Source organism: Bidens hawaiensis, unplaced genomic scaffold (assembly GCF_021521415.1).
Source record: "Bidens hawaiensis isolate Kalapana, Puna unplaced genomic scaffold, B.hawaiensis_p1.1 tig00011861_1, whole genome shotgun sequence".
NCBI classification, from domain to species: Eukaryota; Viridiplantae; Streptophyta; class Magnoliopsida; order Asterales; family Asteraceae; genus Bidens; species Bidens hawaiensis.
Genome location: NW_027491946.1, coordinates 284,961 through 305,779, shown reverse-complemented (window position 1 = coordinate 305,779; position 20,819 = coordinate 284,961). Strand labels below are relative to the sequence as shown.

The window sequence follows — 20,819 nt, the reverse complement described above, 5'->3', positions numbered from 1 at the left end:
TCTGCGTACATACAAATATCTCATGACATATAAAATAAACAACTTAATTATAACTAATATATTACTATTTGAATTTTTTATTCAATCATATTAAATACACTGATTAAAAGAAACATTACTAAAAGATTCCTTATACATGCTAAATAATATATAAAAAAAAGCACAAATACCCATTTTATAATTTTATTTGCATCTGAAGCTAACCAAGCACAACTAGGTCTTTCGTTATAATAAAACAAAATTCAAATATACACGTATTCATACGTATATAGTGCCTCTATCATAGAACGTGTTTAAAGTTGTATTTCGTAAAATGATAGTATCACTTGAGTGCATTGAGTGATCTTTTAAGCTTGTGAACCTCAGTTGGCACTTTGACGTTAGTTGCCAATCCAAGAACTTCAAGAAGTCGTATGATGTACCATGAAATGTCAATCTGCCACCATTCCAATCCGTGTCGAGCCGAGAACTCAAATGCATGGTGATTGTTATGCCACCCTTCTCCAAATGTAAGCAACGCTACCCACCTAATTCATGATGAGTTTAGTTTTAACTTTAACGTGTACATTTTTTAAGTCTAGTGTAAAATTAAAGCAACAATTTAAAGATTGTTAAGAACTTAATTACCAATTGTTCTTGGAGAGATCACCGGTTTTCCATGCTTGATATCCCCAAATGTGACAAGCGGAATTCACCAAAAAAGTGAGGTGATAAACCCACACGGTCCTAACACCCTGCATACGCCGTCACATGCTCAAAACGCTTGAAAGAATTTCATATATATCAATAGAAACTTACCATGCCCCAAACGAGATACGGAAATCCGCCCCAAGCATATAAGAAAGCTCCCAATCCAAGTACATGCCACGAGTACGTTTTTCTAATAAACATATAGAACCATTGCTTTTTTAAATCTTCCACATTTTTCCGCTCTTGATACTACATCCCAAAATACATATAAAAATATAAAATCAAATTAAAGAAGTATTTATATAAGTTGGCACGTGAGATTCGAATGCTAATTGCTAAATGCCTAAAAAGTAAAAACTTTAGCAAACATATATAATAGTTTAACCATATATAGATCTCATCTATATTCAAATCTTGATACCTTTTCAAGAATGTATCCACTATCAAAAAGCCACCCCATATGACTAAACCAAAAGCCATTAATAGGTGAATGTGTATCTTTTTCTGAGTCGACAAACTGATGATGATATCGATGCATGCTCACCCAAAATATCGGATCTCTCTACATGCAAAATAATAATATAATCACACTTTAAACCATTAAAAAAAATAAATAATAAAGGACTAGCGACACAAGCTTATTGCTGTCAGATAATATTAATATGTTACGAATATTAATATTATGAACCTGTGCGGCTAGAACTCCGAAATAAACACACGTATACTCTAGCCATTTAGGCAGCTTGAGACTATGGTGAGCGAGAAGGCGGTGATACGAGAGAGTGATGCCGACAAGTCCGGTTAACAAGTAACCGATAAACGCGAGCAATAACGCGTCGAAAGAGAACGTAAAGGGTGCGAAAAGTGCAAGGACATGAACCAAAAGAACCCATGTAGCAACTTGAATATCAATTGGTCTCCATTCTCGTTCCAAAAAATGGTTCCTAGAGCCTGTGACAACCACATCGGAAAAGGGTATTTTCCGGTGATCGGATTGGTGTTCACCGTCGGAGTCGGAGAGTGAGAATAATAAGTTTCTCATCGTTTGTTATTCCGGCAAGTTGTTGTGCGGTTCTTGTGGGTATATATAGCGGAATTGTAGGGTTAAGTTTGTTATATTATTATTGTTATTGTTATTAATATTAATAACAATATTAATATTAGTTAATTAATAACCCCGAGGTATACTTTGGTAATTGTTTAAACATGAACTTGATCCGAATATTTATGGAGATGCTGAGGGAAATTAGGTATTGTTTAACTGAGTTTTTTTATCTAAAGGATGTTGATTAAAAAAATGTTAAAGAAAATAAATGGTTTAAAAATTAATTATCATGGGTGATTTTAAAATGCTTTTTGTCTACCTAGTAAATAAAAACAAAATCTACTAAAGTTGTTCGTATACTTTATAGTTTATAGTTTAGACCAATCTTCTTTTAGTTTAACAATTTCTTTGTTTATATATATTTATAAAGTTAAAATTTAGGATATTGAAAATAAGGCATGTTGTAAACAATGAAAACGATTTTCTAAGTTATATTTATTTGTTTACTTACTTTCTTTTTTTTTCTTTTTCATACAATTAATTAATATCACTACGTGAATATTGACCATCAGCCATATGTAAAAAGTGTAGCCGTAGGCCTTTAGCCACAAACATTTGGTTCAGGTCATATGTGGCCAAAGGTCGCGACACCGTGGGTATGATATGGCCACACACAGTTTTTAGTGACCTTAAGTGGTAATAAGTGTGGCTAAAGGGTACTGGCATTAGTTGCTGGCCATCAAAAAGACTCTCCAATAAGTGTGGCTAAACGGTAGAAAATGGCCACATGACTATTTACTATGAGTGACCATTGCACGTATAGAGCCACATGAATTAATGTTTCAACCACATGAATTTTATAATAATGTGGCCAATAGGGTTGTGTTAAGCGTGCATTGTGATCTATACCGTGTGGATATAGCAAAGCAATGACCACTTAAATTTAATAATAGTGTGGCTAATTATATTATATAGAGACTGAATATTACATTAAAAGCGGCTAAATATGTTTACTTGCCACTCAAACACTCCTTTGTAGATTATAGCGTGGCTATTGTCTTACCATTTGTCACACATAATGTTTTTCTTAATTTAAAGTGTGGCTATTGTCAAACTTTTCGTCACACATAGTGAGGTATTGTGTGGCTAATCATATCATATAGACACTGGAGGTTATTGTCAATGTGGCTAAAAATGTGAACTTGCTAGTCAAAAACTCTTTTGTAGTTTGTGGTGTGGCCATTGTCTTACCGTTTGTCACACATAATGCTATTCGTAATTTAAAGTGTGGCTATTGTCAAACTTTTCGTCACACATAGTGAGGTACCGTGTGGCTAATCATATCTTATAGACACTGGAGGTTATTGTCAATGTGGTAAAAAATGTGAACTTCCCAGTCAAACACTCTTTTGTAGTTTGTGGTGTGACTATTGTTTTACCGTTTGTCACACATAATGTTTTTCCTAATTTAAAGTGTGGCTAATGTCAAAACTTTTCGTCACACATAGTGATGTATTGTATGGCCAATCATATCATATAGACACTGGAGGTTATTGTTAATGTGGCTAAAAATGTAACTAAACACATTAGCATAAATTCAAAACATGTTTTTTCATAAGTTTAACAAACCCAACAACATAAATTCAAAACAGGTTTACATTACCAAACCTTCACTAATAAGTTATAAATTCAAAATATTTGAAACTACTACTAATTACTACCGACCTCAAACTTTCTCATAAGCTCATCAGATTGTTTTTCCTCATTTCTTCATTTTCCTTACGTTCTTTTTCCATTTGTTCCATTCGTTGCTCGTTCTTCCAACTCGTTTCTTGACTTCCTTTCATTTTCTAGTTCTTTTTCCATTTCGGCTCTAACTTTTTAACTTAAAATTGTTAAAAATATTAGCATCATAACTAATAAAGGGTTAATGTAAGGCGAAACCTCAAAGCCAAGTAGGGGTGTTCACGGTCCGGTTTTCGCGGTTTTTCGTCAAACTATAAACCAAACCGTTGGTAACGGTTTTTAATTTATGTAAACCAAAACCAAACCGTATAAATTTTAAACCGAACCAAACCAAACCGTTAGTAACGGTTTGGTTCCGGTTTGGTTTCATGGACCTGAACACGAACCAACCCGTTTATATATTACACCCACAAAATCAGTATGTAATTTTCATTTAAATTTTTAGTTATAAACCGAACCAACCCGTTTATGAGGATACCACATATATATTAAATTATAGTGTTAGCAGTTTTTATGTTACCACATGTATATGAAATATGAAACGGTCTATTTCATCTGCTCGCCCCTGGTTGATATGTTATACCTAATTATATAACAAAACGAAAAATGATAAAAATAACTTACAAATGCGTGTTCTGACTTTCCCGTACAAAAATCAAATCCAACAAGGCTATTAATGTTGAGCTCGCCCACCCAATACTTTTTCTTGTTTTCTTTGCTGAGGTGGGTATCTAAAAATTTTCGGCCTTAAACGGCTAAATTTAACAATACGTATAAAAAGTTTCATCCGAAAACGGCTAACTTTTACACTACGAATAAAAATTTTCGGCCGACTAAGTTTCACAATACGTATAAAAAGTTTCATCCGAAAACGGCTAAATTTTACACTACGTATAAAAAATTTCATCTGAAACGGCTAAAGTTTACACCAGATATAAATATTTTCAGCCGAAAACAACTAAATTTTACATTACGTATGAAAATATTTCGGCTGAAAACGGCTAAATTTACACTACGTATAAAAAATTTCGGACGAAAACGAGTAAATTACGTAAAAAAAACAGGGGGGTGAAGCCACCCCTGGCACTAAGCAACCTTCGCCATTGGCTATGACTCCAAGATCTATCGATGTGATGTTTAGAAGATTGAGTTTTGCTATTCAAAAAAGGCTTGTGGCGTAGTTTGTTGCATGTTTACCTTCTTTCTTGATGTAAACACAATTTTTTTACAAATATATAAGTAAAGAAAATTATATGTACCGCACATGCCAATGAATGTTTGAAACATTAAGCACTATGCTAAGTTAAAATGAAATGTACATATAATGCTGATTGTAGACTTAGGGGCACAAACGAGCCAAGCCCGAACTTGACTAGGCTCGAGTTCAGCTCGTTAACTTCTATAGAGCTCGAGCTCGGTTCATGAATAGTTTCAAAAGCTCAAGCTAGGCTCTTTTACTATTTTTAACTAATTTTTATATATTTATAATTATTTTTGTATATATTTTAATAGGGGAAGGTTCATGTACATTTTGATCTTAACATGAGTACGTAGGAAATAATGTCAATTTATTTAAAAATGCGAACGCAAGAAACAATACCAATCTACATATACAATGACTTATAATAACAAAGAAAAGAACCTAAAAACTACAACAAAAGAATCAAAATCAAGAACAAAATAATAACAACATATACCAGCAAATACTTATAATAGCAAAAGAAAACATCTAATAATAACAACTAAATATAAATAAGCAAATACTTATAACGTCTCATAATCGAAAATAAGCAAATACGAACAAAAAATAGCAGCAAACACCTATAAAAGTAAACCTAATCATAACAACAAATTGATTCTCACCGTTTTCATGTTAAGAATAAAATGTATTTGATCCTGTTTCTATTTTAATATAATTTTGTAAATAACGCATTCAATTCACATAAATATTTGAGCATTTATCACTATGCTAAGTTAAATTATAATGGGGTGAACTTCTTACACGAACCTAACACACAATCCGTGGGCTTGGTATAAACGGGCCGGGTTGGGGCAATTTCGGGTCGAACCCGCAATTCTGTTTTGTTAAACGGGTCGGGCTTGAGTCAACCCGCGGGTTGACCCGTTAAACCCAATTTTTTTAATTGTATTTTTTACAAATGTGTTTTATGTAATAAATTAAATTGGTTGGGTATCTTATGTCAAAATTTATAAGTAATAAGGAACTTGACATAATACTTTATAATTAAAATGTAACTATTTAATGTTTTTTTTTTGTTGCAAAAATATGAATATTAAGTATTAATATGAGAAAGAGAAAAAAATTCGGGTCAAATGGGTCGTGTTCAATCAAACCCGTCAATATGCGAATCGTGTTCAGGTTCACGTGTCTTACATGATTTTCAGGTTCGGGCCAAATTTTTGGGTTCATATCAAGTTGGACCGGCCAACCTTCAAACAAAAACCGTTAACACCCCTGAAAGTATACATAAAATTCTGATTGCAGCATTACCAATAGCAGTTTGACCAACCAAGGATAAAGACAGTTAACTATTAATGTCACATTTTTTTTCTTGGCAGGCTCATATCACAAGGGTAATGTTGCCATGTTGGTAAAAAAAGAAACCATGGCTCATGATTCTAGATAATAAGTCATATCAAAGCAAGTGCAACTGTAACATTTTGCCAAAAACATGAAGATAAACAGTTAAGTTTTAAGTGGGAAAGGAGTTTGATTTAATAACAGGAAGCCTGTCCCTTATTCTCCAAACATTTATTTGACTTTGCTGTCACATATGATACATCTTTTATTATGGTATTCCCTACATAAATAGTAACCCAATCCCCTAAGGCTGAGGGGTGTGGGGGGCGTGAGAGGGGGCGCGAGTGGGGGCTCCAGCCAATAATATTTTGACGTGTGGCAGAGAGAGAAACTTGATAAGATGGGTGTTGGTTATGGTGCTCGCGCCCCGGGCCCTGGTGTGGAGGGGCGCGAGAGGGGGCGCGAGCGGTTTTTTTTTATTTTTTTATAAATGTATTAAAAAAACGTATTATTAAAAAAACTCATAAATTATTTAAAAAAACACACATTAATTAAAAAAACACATTAATATCTAAAAAAAAATTAAAGTACTAAAAAAAAACATTATTCTTATTCTTCGGCTTGGTCTTCTTCGATCAACCTCTTCCGGATACGTTCCTTTTGTTTTTCCATCAGCATTTGGTCGACCGGATTTAGGTTACTGAAGTCTCTTGTAAGGAAGTCCAAATCTCTCATTCTTTTTTTTTCCTTTTTGTCATTAGAGACCACCTCCATGGTTTTGTTGAATTTATTGTGGGATTCAACAAGATCGGTGATGTTTACGGCTTCCCCCTCAGCCGGTTTTTTCCCCCTGGCGTCCCTTCCCAATGGCCGCCTCCTCGGCGGTGAAGACGTTTCCTCCCCCGCAACGTTTAGGTCGAATCCAACCCGGCAATCCGACCCGGCGGAAGTGCTATACGCTCCAGACGAACTAGTTTTAGTCCGTTTCGGCCCTACTTCGGCATCAAGGTCCGGCGCCACCAGCTCAACCCACTTAGAACACCTTCTCAACCTCTCCCACACCTTTACATCGTCCCACGTCTTCACCGTCCCATACCTCCGCAGGCACTCCTGCTTCCACTCTTCGACAGTGAAATTATAAACCGCCAAATCGTCACTGCCACTTGGTCTCATACGACCGGCGTTCCTGTTGAACAGATTAGTAAACAAGCCGACAAATTTTCTGATTTCGGTCCACCGACCCGAAATCATATCGGCGTTCCGCTCTGTACTCCCAACGAGCGAATAGAACGTCTCCCTAACCTTTGTCCAAAAGACCTTGCTCTTTTGGTAGTCCGCTGCAAAATGCATAAATAAATTTGTAAGTCATTTAACTTTTTTATTTAACTTTTTTATTAAAAATCATTTTTAAAAACGTTAAAACAATTACCGCAACGCCGATCCTCAGAAATGACTATCCAAGCCCGACACAGGGCTTCCTTCTCATCCGATGACCACGGAGTGGTTTTCCGTTTCGTCCTTCCAGTCGAAGCCGAACCCGACCCGTCCGTTGCAACTTGTTTTTTCCGGTGGACGCGTCTTCTTTGTCCCGCAGCTTCACCTTCTGGTTCTTGTGTCTCCGGAACAACAAAGTTAGGAGACGGTTGTATGTTGGATGGTTGAAAGCCGGATGATTGTTGCGACCCCGAATAAAACATCGGTTGGTCCGGTGCCGACCATAAATCGTCGTAACTGTAATCTGAATCTAGGTTTGGGTACCAATTTCCAGCCATGTTTTTAAAAAAAGGTTTGGAAGATGGGGTGATTTTGGGTTTTTTTTTAGGTTGTGGTAAGTATTTTATGTGATTTTGGGTGTGGTATGTGATATTGGGTTGATATTGGTTTATATAGAGAAAATTTTTTTTTTTTTTAATAAACATAAAGAGCCCAACGGCTCTATTTACGCATTCCCAGGCTCCCTCACGCGCAACCTCTCCCGCGAGACCCCTTGCGCCCGCCTGGATTTCCGCGCTCGCGCCCCTCTCGCTCCCCTCTCGCGCCTCGGTGGTGTGGTGCTCGCGCCCCGGGGCGCGAGCGGATGGGCTCACGCGCCCCCTCTCGCGCTCCACACCCCTCAGCCTAAAGATATTCTTCTTCATATTATTAATCTTCACTATTTTTGTAATAGTACTACTACATGCAGGACAACTATTATTAATATCTCACAGGCTCCTGATCATATCATATTCTTCTATTTATATCAAATATTCAAATTTCTTCAAGTAGTTTGTTATAAACTATTGATGGCACCTGCAAGGACCTACCTACTTGGAATCAAGTTGTTAACTTTCATAGCTATTTTTCTCTTATTTCTTCTCACTGTATCACATGCAATATCAGGTAATAGGAGTGTGCATGCGTCAGTTTTGGCCAAAAATCATAGCCATAACCATAGCCGAGATGTCGGTTAATGGATGGCCATAACCATAACCGACCTGTTATACAGTTTTGGTTAATCGGTTTTCAAGGTTATAGCAGGTCAGTTATTGGTCGGTTAGACCGTGAATTTGGGCCTAAAAAATTGCTCATAGCAATATAACTAGGCATGAAAGTTTGGACTTGAAATTTTTTTTTACCATAGAATAAATTGTTCTACACATTTGTATATATTAGTGTATCACATAACATTAATAATACACATATAATTTATAATTTTAGAAAAAAAAATGCATATAACCTTGGTACGTCTCGGTTATAACAGTTTGGTTTCATCGGTTAATTTGATTATGGGTGAATTAATTCGGTTTTCTGCACACCCCTATCAGGTAATGAATGCTAAAAAACCGAAAAGAAGCAAGCTTTAAACACCTAAACTTATATTATACACTTGAAATCCAAAAGGGTGTTTAAATTATGAATCTTGTTGTTGATTTTAGGTGTTGATGATGAAGGTGTGACAAGTGTTGGAAAAAACAAGAAAATCTTGGGGTCAAGGCCACCAAAGTGTGTGAACAAGTGTGTGAATTGCAGGCCTTGTGAGGCTACTTTGGTAATTCCTCCACATTATAAGACGGTTCGTTACCGCGATGATCAGTCTCACTGGGATAACTATTATCTTCTTTCATGGAAATGCAAATGTGGTGATAAACTCTTTCAACCTTGATTAATAATAATTATGATGTTATGTGAAGTATTGTTATGTTATATTATTTGTCTTAATTTTTTTATTAAGTTATATTTGCATATTCTTGCATAATAAGTATAAAATGCACTATGTAATTTATGCATAGTGAAGAGGTAGGTCCCAGCAGAGCCCAGTTGGACCCGCAGGACTCACCTTGAAGAGAGACGTCTGCGCAGAAACCAACTGGATCCGCAGGACCCACCATGCTCAGAGACGTGACGTCCTTACGCGCAGTACGCAAGCTGTTCCCGCAGGAAATGCCTCCCAATGGTGAAGTACTCCGCCTGTTCCCGCAGCTGCGGATACAAGCCATCAGGGAAGGCCACCCGCGCAGCAAGGCTACACGCACAAGGCACTTAGCTCTCAATAATTCAGTAGTCACCTGAAGGAATGAGCAAAGACGGGAACAATCCCGCACAAAGGCGGGAAGGGGAATACTCCCGCCCGAATGAGCCAGTCCGTACGATACTGGAGGATCTTTTGTACTGTACCTGACGAGGTATGGGCAAAAGATCTGACCAGAGATACGACAGCTCATTGACAACAGTATGGCGAGCAGCATGCTCTTGTACTGTATGTCACTATTAGCCGCTGCCTACTCACCAACTCCTTTCATACCACGTGCATAGCCTGCAGTTGGTGGAAAAGGAATAGTACACAGCAGGCCTAGTCACTGTAAGCCGCTGCCTACCCACCAACTACCAGCATGGCACTTGCGTAGGCCACAGTTGGTAGAACAGGAATACTATTCAGCCGGCTATACCTTCTTGGAAACCTACCTTCGGCTATAAATACCCCAAATGGTATGATCATCTAATCTAATCTTGTATCTTATATCATATACCTGATATCTGCTATAGCAATCTCTTAATATACACTTATATTCAAGAGCAATCTAGTCTGATTCTCACGCCGGAGGGTGGTCACAAGGAGGTACCCCCCCCCTCTTAGTGACAAGCTCACGGTGTCTGTTTTTCAGGTTATCAGAAGAACCATCTTTGCCGGATCTAACCCCTCGTGGGAAGCATCTATTTAACCCCCAAATTATCCGTAATCTGCCCGGGGTCGATTAGTGTTTCTTCATTGGCGCCATCCGTGCATAAAAGCTAGAACTTAAATCTTTTTCAGTTTTCTCAAAACTTCTGGAAAGATGGTTAAAGAAACTCCGGTAACCACAACCCCAGCTACTGGGGGGAATACCGGCGACTACACAGTTTTTACGAACACTACCCCGGTTACCCAAGCCGGGGCAAGTGCAGTAAATTTTACGAACACTACCCCAGTTACCCAAGCTGGGGCAAGTGCAGTAAATAATCGCTCACTGGGATTCACCGATACCCAGTTAGAGAGACAACGAACGAGGCTCCCCCGCCAAACACTCGATGAAGTTAAAGCGTGGGCGGAAGCACGTCAAAAAGAATTCCAAGCTGAGTTGGATGAACGCTTACGTTTACTCCAACAGGCTGATGAATTCATAGAGTACTTTGACGATGATTCGGAGGAATCCGATAGTGACGCAAACCCTAGTCATAGGGCGAAAAGGAAGCGTAAGGAAACGGACTCCCAACCGAGAAGGCATTTTGGAGAAACCTTCAAACCAAAAAACGCGGGTGGAAACCCACGTGACTTCTCCAAAGCATTTAGACCAACTGCAGCAAATGCGGGAACGTCCACATTTGCAAGGGACATTGCGGAAGCAATCGCCCCCAAAAGTGCCAAACAGATGTCCAACATCGGCACTTACGATGGTATATCTGATCCAGACGATCATTTAAACAGATTCATAGCGGGGGCAACCGTCAGTAATTGGACGGAACCTACGTGGTGTTACATGTTCCAAATGACGCTTGTTGGGCCAGCTAAAGCGTGGTTCGATCGTCTACCGGTCAACCACATCTACGATTGGGCGGACTTCCAACAGAAGTTTAGCCAACACTTCAGCCAACAAAGAAAGTATACCGAAGAGCAATGGACAATCCTCAAATGCATTAGAGAGGAAGATGAATCTTTGCCAGACTTCATCACTCGCTTCAACTCAAAGAAGCTAAGTCTGGGTAATATTAGCGAAGATCTTGTTCGCGCTGCTTTTATCCAGGGCGCGAACGACCCAGAGCTCATCCGCACCTTAACGGGTAAAGATGGCATGCCATCCACATGGGATGCCATCATGACAGCAGCTAAACGCTTTGCGGAAACGGAGAAGCAACTGGGTAGAGATCTCCCCCAGAGCACAAACCTCTACACCCAGAAAACAAGAGAAGACAACGTCCTTACCGCCCGACAAAACAAAAAGCGGAAGCTAGGCATTTGGCAGTCAAGGGTAAACTTTGACACCTTATCCGGCTTGCAACATCGGTTAGGTGGAAGGGATAACGTACAGTCGAACCAGAACTCCAGATGGACGCCACTCACCAAAAGCGTCACCGAGATATTCGCCACTGAGGAGCTCCCATGGCCAAAGGCTCCAATAATCCGACATCGTCACAATGCTGATCGGAGCAAATACTGTGACTTTCACAGGACAAAAGGCCACGACACTGAAGAATGCACAGACGTAAAGGACATTGTCGAAGCATTTGTCAGAGATGGGACGCTCGCGCACCTCGTGGCGTAACGAACGCTGAGCAGGCTGATGCGTGTAGAACCCCAGTTGGGGAAAACACGAATAAAATTGCAGCTTCAATGTTGGAGACTACATACTGCGTAAACAACGAGATCCCGAACCAGGTGCATATCGGCTCGATGGCACTCCCATCCCAACAACATGGAAGGGAGCTCAATTACACAGTTTGCATGTAGATCAATTCCAAATTTGTAAAGAAAAAGGCCCAGAGCCACTTCTAATGGAAATGATTCTCCTTAGAACATCGATGCTGATCTTACATTTATACTTATGAACTTCCCACACTGATATGCCAGTCTTCACCGCATACATAAGTGGGGAAGTCGTTGCTTGTGGAAGGCGGCAAAACCTGCATAAACACAAAAAACGGCAAACCTTCACGCAGGTCAGTCATAGGTAAAGTTGGGTCATCCCACTAAATGAAAGTGCCGGTCCTAACCGCACAAATCATGATGGAGGAAACCGAACTAACCTATTGACAACCGCGCGTCGAACGGTTAATTTATTCAAAACACTGATGCCGGTTTTCACCGCATAAATAAGTGTAAAGAAATCGTTGCTTGTGGAAGGCGGCAAAACCCGCATAAACACAAAAAACGGCAAACCTTCACGCAGGTCAGTCATAGGTAAAGTTTGGTGATCCCACTAAATGAAAGTGCCGGTCTTAACCGCACAAATCATGATAGAAGAAACCGAACTAACCTATTGACAACCACGCGTCGAACGGTTACCTTATTCAAAATACTTAGAAAATTTCTAACAGGATGAGGAAAACCTCCACGCAGGTCAGATATAGGTGAAGTTTAGCCATCCTACCAAGTGCAAGTGACGGTTTCACCCGCACAATCACGAAGGGGGAAGCAAAACTTCAACCTATTATCTACCACGTTCAAAGGTTAACTTATTCTAAACACTTAGAAAATTTCTAACAAAAAGATGAGGAAAACCTCCACGCAGGTCAGATATAGGTAAAGTTTAGCCATCCTACTAAGTGCAAGTGACGGTCCTACCCGCACAATCACGAAGGAGGAAGCAATACTTCAACCTATTATCTACCACGTTCAAAGGTTAACTTATTCTAAACACTTGGAAAATTGCTAATCTAAACTAAAGTATGCATGAGCAAGTCATATAACGTTTATAAAGCAAGTCATCCAGTGAAAGTAGCGGTCTTACCCGCACAAAGATTTATATTTCATAATAATTCATTACAAGAATGGCCGGGTAACTACCCGCCTACAAGAATATAAATCTATACAAGCTAAACCTATCCTAACAGTGGGAAGGGATCTTAAGGTTCAAGCTTCAGGACCACTCCCTCCAAACCCACTTGTACCCGCACCATCAGTTGGCTGTGGCGGTTCAAGGAAGGTCTTTAGAATGGCTAGCCCATCATCAGCAGCAGCAACTTCGTTCACCTTCTCCACCACCGGATGCGGGAAGGCGGCATACTGATTCACTGCTTGGTCATATACAGCTTCAGTATCAACATCATATAAAGGGAAGTTGGAAGGCGGGATGCCTTTCTCAACGAACCCTAGACCAAGCAGGAAGCCGGCCTTTTCCCCATCCTCGTGAGAAGCGTTGAGGGCTGCGCTCATGGCATCGTCGTATGATGTGTCCGTGAAGACTCGATGCACAACCTACAAGAAAAAATACAAGTATCAAAACCTTTTCTATTTACAAAGAAAAGCGTGAAGACATTATGAAGCTAAGCTTACCTGCGACAACGCTTCTCGAAGAAGCCATTCCTTGGTAACCAGAGCTTCCTGGAGGGCAGCTTGAGCTTGGTTACGGGCGCGTTCGGCTTCACTTTTGTTGAGGTTGGCAAGCAACACTTCTTTAGCCGCAGCCTCTTCAACGCCCTTTAGCTTCCGCTCAGTGTGGTCAAGCACCCCCCTCTGGTCCAAGATCTCTTGAAGCTTCTTGGCGTCTTCCATCGCCAAGGCATCATGAGCCTGTTGGAGCGCCTCTAGTTTGGCTTTAAGTTCCTCATTCTCGAGGCGTAGAGGCTCAGCAACAGCTTCAGCCTTGGTGGCCCTCTCAGTTGCGTTCCGTGCAGTTTCCTTAGCCAGCCGAAGCTGTTCATTAACAGCTTGGGCAGCCTTGGAACGGGCCTCGAGCCGGGCCTGAACTTCAACCTCGAGGGCCTTGAAGGCCTTCTCCTTTTCCACAGCCACTGCGGTAAGCCTCTTGTTCTCCTCCCGGACAGCCCGCGCCTGAGCTACTTCTTGAATACGAGCTGCTTTTAACTTGTCGTTTTCACGACAGAGCAGCTCGACGCGCGGCTGCATCCGGGCCAGGAGAATCCGAAGCTCGTTGGTTAGCCTACCCTCCTGGTAGCTAGCCATTGCTTCCCCCAACTCACCACTGGGAGCTTCGTGACGAGCCCACTCCACGCACTCCACAGGCGTGCGAAGGGTTGTTCCTCGGCGGATGTTCCATCGTGGAACATACACTTCATTGGAATCCGACACTGCAAAAAACAAAAAGCAGTTAGGAAAAGATGATAAAAAAAGGCCAAAAGAACCCTACGCACCTGTAGGGTCGACAACAGGCCGATAGCCGCCAAACCCATCACCTGAACCCAAGGGAAATCCATCCAAGAGGTCAGGCAGATGGGAAGGAGGCAGAGGTTGGCGAGAAGCCCCAAGCATACCTGAAGGATCGGCCGTAGCTGCCGACGTCGGAGGCATGGAGGCCGCCACGGTAGAAACCAACGGAGGTGAACTCACCGGAGGTGAACTCACAACCGTGGTCGCCGCTGCGGAAGTACCCGCAGAAATAGTCACCGCCGGCTCAGTGAAAGATTCAGTAAATATGGCACTGACAGCCGGCGGAGATGTCATCACAATTGGAACAGTTGGCTCAACTGGGTGAGCAACTGAACCAACTGAAGCAGGCGCAGCCGCCTGGGTCATCGCCTCAGGTAGGTTGACCAAGCCTACCGTCATGGGTCCGGAGGTGCTCCTCCCCGCTCCACCCTGGAATGCGGTAGCATCCACGCCTGCACAAAGAAGATATAAGTATAATGGCGGAAAGATATGAAGTTAAAAAGTATAATTTGTACTTACGGGTTTTCTTGAGCCTAAAAGTGCGAACAGGCGGGGACGAACCCGATGGAGCCGGCCTCTTCACGCCGCTCACCGTCGTTGTCCTGGGCTGCTCGGAGGTGACGGTCGTCTCAGCCTCCGGAGCAGTGGTCTTATCACCACCAGGGTTCCCCGCCACCTCCTCGCTTTCGGTCTCTGAATCAGACCGATGCACCGGATCGGCAGTGGAGGCAACCTTCGCCTTCCCCTTCCCGCCGGCAGCCTTCTTTTTCCGCACCAACGGAGGACCATCTGCGGATTCCTCATCAGAACACAAGATTAGAGGAATTCCAGCAGAGGTTTCAGCACTGAGAGGTCGAGGGTTGAATAACTCCTTACCTGGCCGCCTGGCGCTCAGGATCTCGTGGCCTGGCGGGTAGACCTCCACGAACCGATCCGCCGTCTGTTCAAGGATGGGCAACTCGTTCTCATCTAGTGCACGAGTACCCATCCGAGCGGGACCATCACTCTCCCGCGGCTGCAAAAGAGACTGCAAGTCGTTCCCCTCTGAAATAAAAAAGAAACAGTTAGAAGAAAAACCTATATCAACAAAGAAGACAGTGCATACCGTAAGGGACAGAGTTCAAACCGTATTCGAGGACGATGGGAATCTGGGACGCCTCCTTCCACACCCGGCTCATCCCAAGCATCACCATCCCAGACTCCGCAAAGCGGTACACCGGAGTCTGGATCCGGGAGATCTTGGCGAACCATTCCGCCTCCTGGTAGTTTGGGGCGTGAAGGGCGGGGAGTGCTCTCCCATTCTTAAACGTCATCGCTATCGGGAGGACGCGAGCGGAGATATAAAAGAACTCCCGCTTCCACGAACGAAGACTGCGCTCGGTTGCGCAGATCTTCAACCCCTTGATCCGATTAACCAAGGTGTACCACCACTGGATGCACCTCCAGGAGTAGAAAGTCATCAACCGATCAACGTGGGGCTCCACGCCCAGAATGAGGCACACCCACTCAAAGTGGCAGATCTTGGCGATCGCCATCGGGTGTACCTCCGTCAGATGCACACCGTGCCTCTCCACGACACGGTATACAAACTTCGTCAATGGGAACCTGAGATTCCCATAAACGAAGAATGCAGCATACACCCCTATCTTGCCCTTCGGGGCATCGTACACCGTCTGGTGTGGCTCCGGAAACTCAGGCTCGAACGGCTCGAGCATGAACTTCCGGACGATGTACTGAAAAAGCTCGGCAGGAAGAGCGCACTGGCACTCGCCAGCAGTGCTCTTGTCGTCCTTATCAGAAGTGGACGACGGATTCTCGACGAACACGTCAGACTCCTCGGCAAAAGAAGACATGTTTGGATAAACAGAAAAACGATTTCAGAAGAATGCTCGACGGAATAGTGAGTATTCGCCGGAAATCGTTTAGAAGAAGAGAGAAGTGAAAGTGTGGATTGCAAAGGACCCTCTCCCCCTTTATATACTCATCGCAATTAATGCGATGAATTTAATGCGGAAGAGAGAGAAATCGCAGGTGCAATGAAACTATGACATGTGGCAAAGAGCAAGCCGGCAACAGCTGTTGAAAGGACGCGTGCCATTAATTTCGCGGCCACGCGCCCGAAAAATCGCGCCCACGCGCCTGAAAAAGCGTCTGGAATGACCATGTACTGTCACGTCACCATAACTTCCTGCACGTCCTGACACAGTCAAAAGAAACCGTCGGACGACGTTTCAACAGTTTGGACTGTTCTTATCCTTTCACCAACTCTTCGAATTTCAAAATTTCAAAAAGATTCAAAAGTAAGCGGGAATATACCCCTTACCTTAGCAACCAAGTAACTATAAGATAGGTGCGAGTACAGTGTTAAGGCAAAACCCTTCACATACTTAGCACCTGCAGGGAATTGAAGCCAATAATACCTCGGCAACCAAGTAACCATAAGACGGGTGCGGGTACAGTGTCAAGGCAAAACCCTTCACATACTGAGCACCCGCAGGGAATTGACGCCAGGAATACCTTGGAAGTAAAGTAACCATAAGACGAGTGCGGGTACAGTGTCAAGGCAAAACCCTTCACATACCTAGCGCTCCGCAGGGAATTGAAACCAAGAAGGATCTTCTGGGCAATGCTTGCGGAAACGGGAATAACATCCCCGCATAGCGGGAACGTCGAGAACTACATTGTTTGAAGCTCCAAGATGGAATTGGTGGTTTTAACATAATTGATCACTATGTTCAAAACTACCAAAACCTCATGGAGAATCTACACAAGTGGGACTCAACGCTCCTGACTTGCGAGGAGGTTACAGACCTACCCGCATCATACCCAAAGATCAAGCAGGAAAGTCGGGAATTTCTGCAAGTGACATTAGGACTCCCGCGGGAAGAATCCCCATGGAAAACCTTAAAACTAAACCCTTTTCAAAAACCCTTTGCTTAAGTCCAAAATTTCACCTCACTAAACATTCATGAGAAGAACATTGGACTGGGGGGACTTGAAGAGGTAGGTCCCAGCAGAGCCCAGTTGGACCCGCAGGACTCACATTGAAGAGAGATGTCTGCGCAGAAACCAACTGGATCCGCAGGACCCACCATGCTCAGAGACGTGACGTCCTTACGCGCAGTATGCAAGCTGTTCCCGCAGGAAATGCCTCCCAATGGTGAAGTACTCCGCCTGTTCCCGCAGCTGCGGATACAAGCCATCAGGGAAGGCCACCCGCGCAGCAAGGCTACACGCACAAGGCACTTAGCTCTCAATAATTCAGTAGTCACCTGAAGGAATGAGCAAAGCCGGGAACAATCCCGCACAAAGGCGGGAGGGGGAATACTCCCGCCCGAATGAGCCAGTCCGTACGATACTGGAGGATCTTTTGTACTGTACCTGACGAGGTATGGGCAAAAGATCTGACCAGAGATACGACAGCTCATTGACAACAGTATGGCGAGCAGCATGCTCTTGTACTGTATGTCACTATTAGCCGCTGCCTACTCACCAACTCCTGTCATACCACGTGCATAGCCTGCAGTTGGTGGAAAAGGAATAGTACACAGCAGGCCTGGTCACTGTCAGCCGCTGCCTACCCACCAACTACCAGCATGGCACGTGCGTAGGCCACAGTTGGTAGAACAGGAATACTATTCAGCCGGCTACACCTTCTTGGAAACCTACCTTCGGCTATAAATACCCCAAATGGTATGATCATCTAATCTAATCTTGTATCTTATATCATATACCTGATATCTACTCTAGCAATCTCTTAATATACACTTATATTCAAGAGCAATCTAGTCTGATTTTCACGTTGGAGGGTGGTCACAAGGAGGTACCCCCCCCTTCTCAGTGACGAGCTCACGGTGTCTGTTTTGCAGGTTATCAGAAGAACCATCTTTGCCGGATCTAACCCCTCGTGGGAAGCATCTATTTAACCCCCAGATTATCCGTAATCTGCCCGGGGTCGATTAGTGTTTCTTCACATAGTATTAACTTGAGCCTATTTTTATGATCATAAGAACATAGGTTAAATGGTGTATTCAAGTCAAATTCTTTATTCATATATTAAAGTAAAAGTATGTATTTTGAATTAGCACATAATAGAAAAATGAATAGAAGACATGTATTCAAGAAATACTTTAGCATATTGTACATGAATGTTTCTAAATCCCTAATAATATTTGTTGGATTCAGAGGATTTGTTAACATCCGAAGCGGTTTAAGTTGTCACAATGATAAGATTAGCACAAATGCTGCAGCAGATATAGTGTAAAACATCAATTGTATAGACCCAAAGCCCTGCAGCACAAAAAAAAAAAGAAAAGAAAGAAAGAGTTATAACAAACGTTTAATAGAATTTTTTTATTAAATGAGTGATTACGAGTTTATCGACTTACTTTCGTGGCGATGAACGACTTTGCTGAAGAAGGTACGAGGCCTGTGAACCCGATACTATAAGAAACGCTTCCATCCGCTTTAAACAGCCCGAAATTCCTCTCGGATGTTGGGCCGGGCTTAAGGTTTTCGTTAAACATTGCGAACACATAGGCCTTGACCACTCGTTTCGGTCTATAAGGTGTGCCCTTCTTTTTAAGAAGCCGTTTTCTTAAGTTAAAATTATAGGTTCGTGCATTGTCAACCGTTGCAGCCGCTTCATTCTGGTCTCCATGTGAGGCCCAGCCCGTTTCGGACACTATAACTTCCATTTTCTCGAAGCCCGCTTTCTCTAAGGCCGCATAGGACGCGTCTATTTGGGCCTCGAACATGTTGTCATAATGTAGATTTGTTTTTTGATCATAGATACCCGGATTCTTTTTAAAAAGTGCATAGTTAAGATCAATGTGATCAGGGTCACTAATATATGCAAGAAAAGGGTATGTGTTTATATAAAAAGGCGATTTAATTTGCGAAAAAAACTCGAGCAATGGTTTCATGTAAGGCATAACCGATTCCTTAAACGCGCCAGCGGACGGTGGGTAAGAAGTTGCAAACACCGCAGCCGAATGTGGGCTCGAAACTTGAACTTTATCGGCTAAATGAAGCCGGTCAAGTGCACTATATACATTTTTCACCGCGGGAAGCAACACCTCCCAAAGCTCTTGATCACCACCCCCTAGTATCTCGTTCCCAACCGCGATACCAACAATGCGTGTCCCGGGTAGAAAAGGCTCTACATTTTCTTTAACCCAATTCATAGCCCGGTCTTCGTTCACGCTTATATCTCTCAAGAATTCGTTCCCTAGCCCAACCATTATTTCGATACCTGACCCTTTAAAAGCCCTGAGAACTTCATGGTCCGCGTCAAAGATTCGTGTGTTCATTATCTTAGCCGCCTTCATTAGGGTCACTACACTTTCGGGGCGTGGTATGTTGTCCGCTATACGCCCGTAGTTCACTCCATACGTGCCCGTAAACGCACTTGATATCACAACTACAATGAAAAGATAAGTTAAAAACAATGTGACGCGTACATATTAATACTATCTAACACATCTCTCATGTCACGTGTCTCCTTCATATCCATTTTCACCGTTTTTTGATATACTTTCAAAGAAGTACTAATTATATTAATAAATACATTTGTTTTAAATTATTAATGTATTTGTTAATTGTTTTTGTTTTTTTTTAATTGTTATTATACATAGTACATTTTTTCACGTATAAGATGTAAATAAATATTAAAGAACTCTGCAGTACACAGTTTCTAAGAGGGTAATAATAATATGAAGAAAAACGAAAGATGTTTGCATACCGTTGACAAAGATGGTCAAAAACCAGAAGAAGAACCTGTTAGTCGAACTCATGTTTAGGATGTTAGAGGTTAATAGATGTATTAAGAATGAGATAAAGGAATAGTGTGTTATAGGTTTAATAAAATCAAAGGTTTTGTAATAAGGAATTGTGAATGGTGGCTTGTGAATTGGGGTGCTTCAACTTCAGGAATGCTATTATTGTTGCTAATGCAAGATTCCAAGGATGAATGAATGAATGAATGATGGGCAACTTGTAGCTAGTTATAGGTTTTGGATAACCTCACTTTCAAGATCATCTAATAAAGCATCCTAACTTTTATAATCATCTAAAGATTAAGAATCGTGCCCGTCTTTTTTACCCGTCTTTTTAAAATAAAGACGGGTATGAACATCTTCTTATAAAGCGTCACAAAAGTGACCGAATATGCATTTTGCGCGTATCAACGGGTCCGAGACAATGTCTCTTTCTGGCCTAAAACATGATATATTTGGAATCATGGAACATGTCTTTAATGTGGGCATGTTAGAAATAGTGGGACCAAATGATATATTAAGAAAAAGAGGGATTTGACTTGTACCAGAAAAGTTCAATCTATATTATACATAAGTAACAGAAAAAACGGTTAACTTATGACTTATCATGACATAATTAAAAGGGAAAAAAGATAAAAAAAAATAAAGATTATTATTTCACATATCCGATACAAATAA

General features: G+C 41.9%; 2 protein-coding genes across 2 annotated transcripts; both read right to left on the bottom strand.

The window, feature by feature from the left end:
• Positions 1-276: 276 nt before the first annotated feature.
• On the bottom strand, positions 277-1,944 carry LOC143539339 (palmitoyl-monogalactosyldiacylglycerol delta-7 desaturase, chloroplastic-like). The gene is made up of 5 exons (XM_077032676.1): positions 1,379-1,944; positions 1,112-1,252; positions 799-939; positions 628-734; positions 277-527 (listed from the first exon to the last, which is right to left on the bottom strand). The coding sequence occupies exons 1-5, from the start codon at positions 1,730-1,732 to the stop codon at positions 323-325; spliced, it is 948 nt and encodes a 315-aa protein (XP_076888791.1). The 5' UTR covers positions 1,733-1,944; the 3' UTR covers positions 277-322.
• A 16,572-nt stretch (positions 1,945-18,516) lies between these two features.
• On the bottom strand, positions 18,517-20,360 carry LOC143539362 (glucan endo-1,3-beta-glucosidase 14-like). Its single transcript, XM_077032702.1, has 3 exons — positions 20,108-20,360; positions 18,753-19,786; positions 18,517-18,654 (listed from the first exon to the last, which is right to left on the bottom strand). Exons 1-3 carry the CDS (start codon positions 20,157-20,159, stop codon positions 18,583-18,585), a joined length of 1,158 nt encoding a protein of 385 aa, XP_076888817.1. The 5' UTR covers positions 20,160-20,360; the 3' UTR covers positions 18,517-18,582.
• Between the last annotated feature and the right edge of the window lie 459 nt (positions 20,361-20,819).

Bases quoted from the DNA above. Each gene is read 5' to 3' on its own strand.
- LOC143539339 (XM_077032676.1), bottom strand. From the start codon at position 1,732: ATGAGAAACTTATTATTCTCACTCTCCGACTCCGACGGTGAACACCAA. The intron at 1,253-1,378 runs GTTCATAATATT...TTTTGCATGTAG, and splicing joins TCGGAGTTCTAGCCGCACAG to AGAGATCCGATATTTTGGGT. The intron at 940-1,111 runs GTATCAAGATTT...TTTGGGATGTAG, and splicing joins GTGGATACATTCTTGAAAAG to TATCAAGAGCGGAAAAATGT.
- LOC143539362 (XM_077032702.1), bottom strand. From the start codon at position 20,159: ATGAGTTCGACTAACAGGTTCTTCTTCTGGTTTTTGACCATCTTTGTC. The intron at 19,787-20,107 runs GTATGCAAACAT...TTTTCATTGTAG, and splicing joins TTTGACCATCTTTGTCAACG to TTGTGATATCAAGTGCGTTT. The intron at 18,655-18,752 runs GTAAGTCGATAA...TTTGTGCTGCAG, and splicing joins AGTCGTTCATCGCCACGAAA to GGCTTTGGGTCTATACAATT.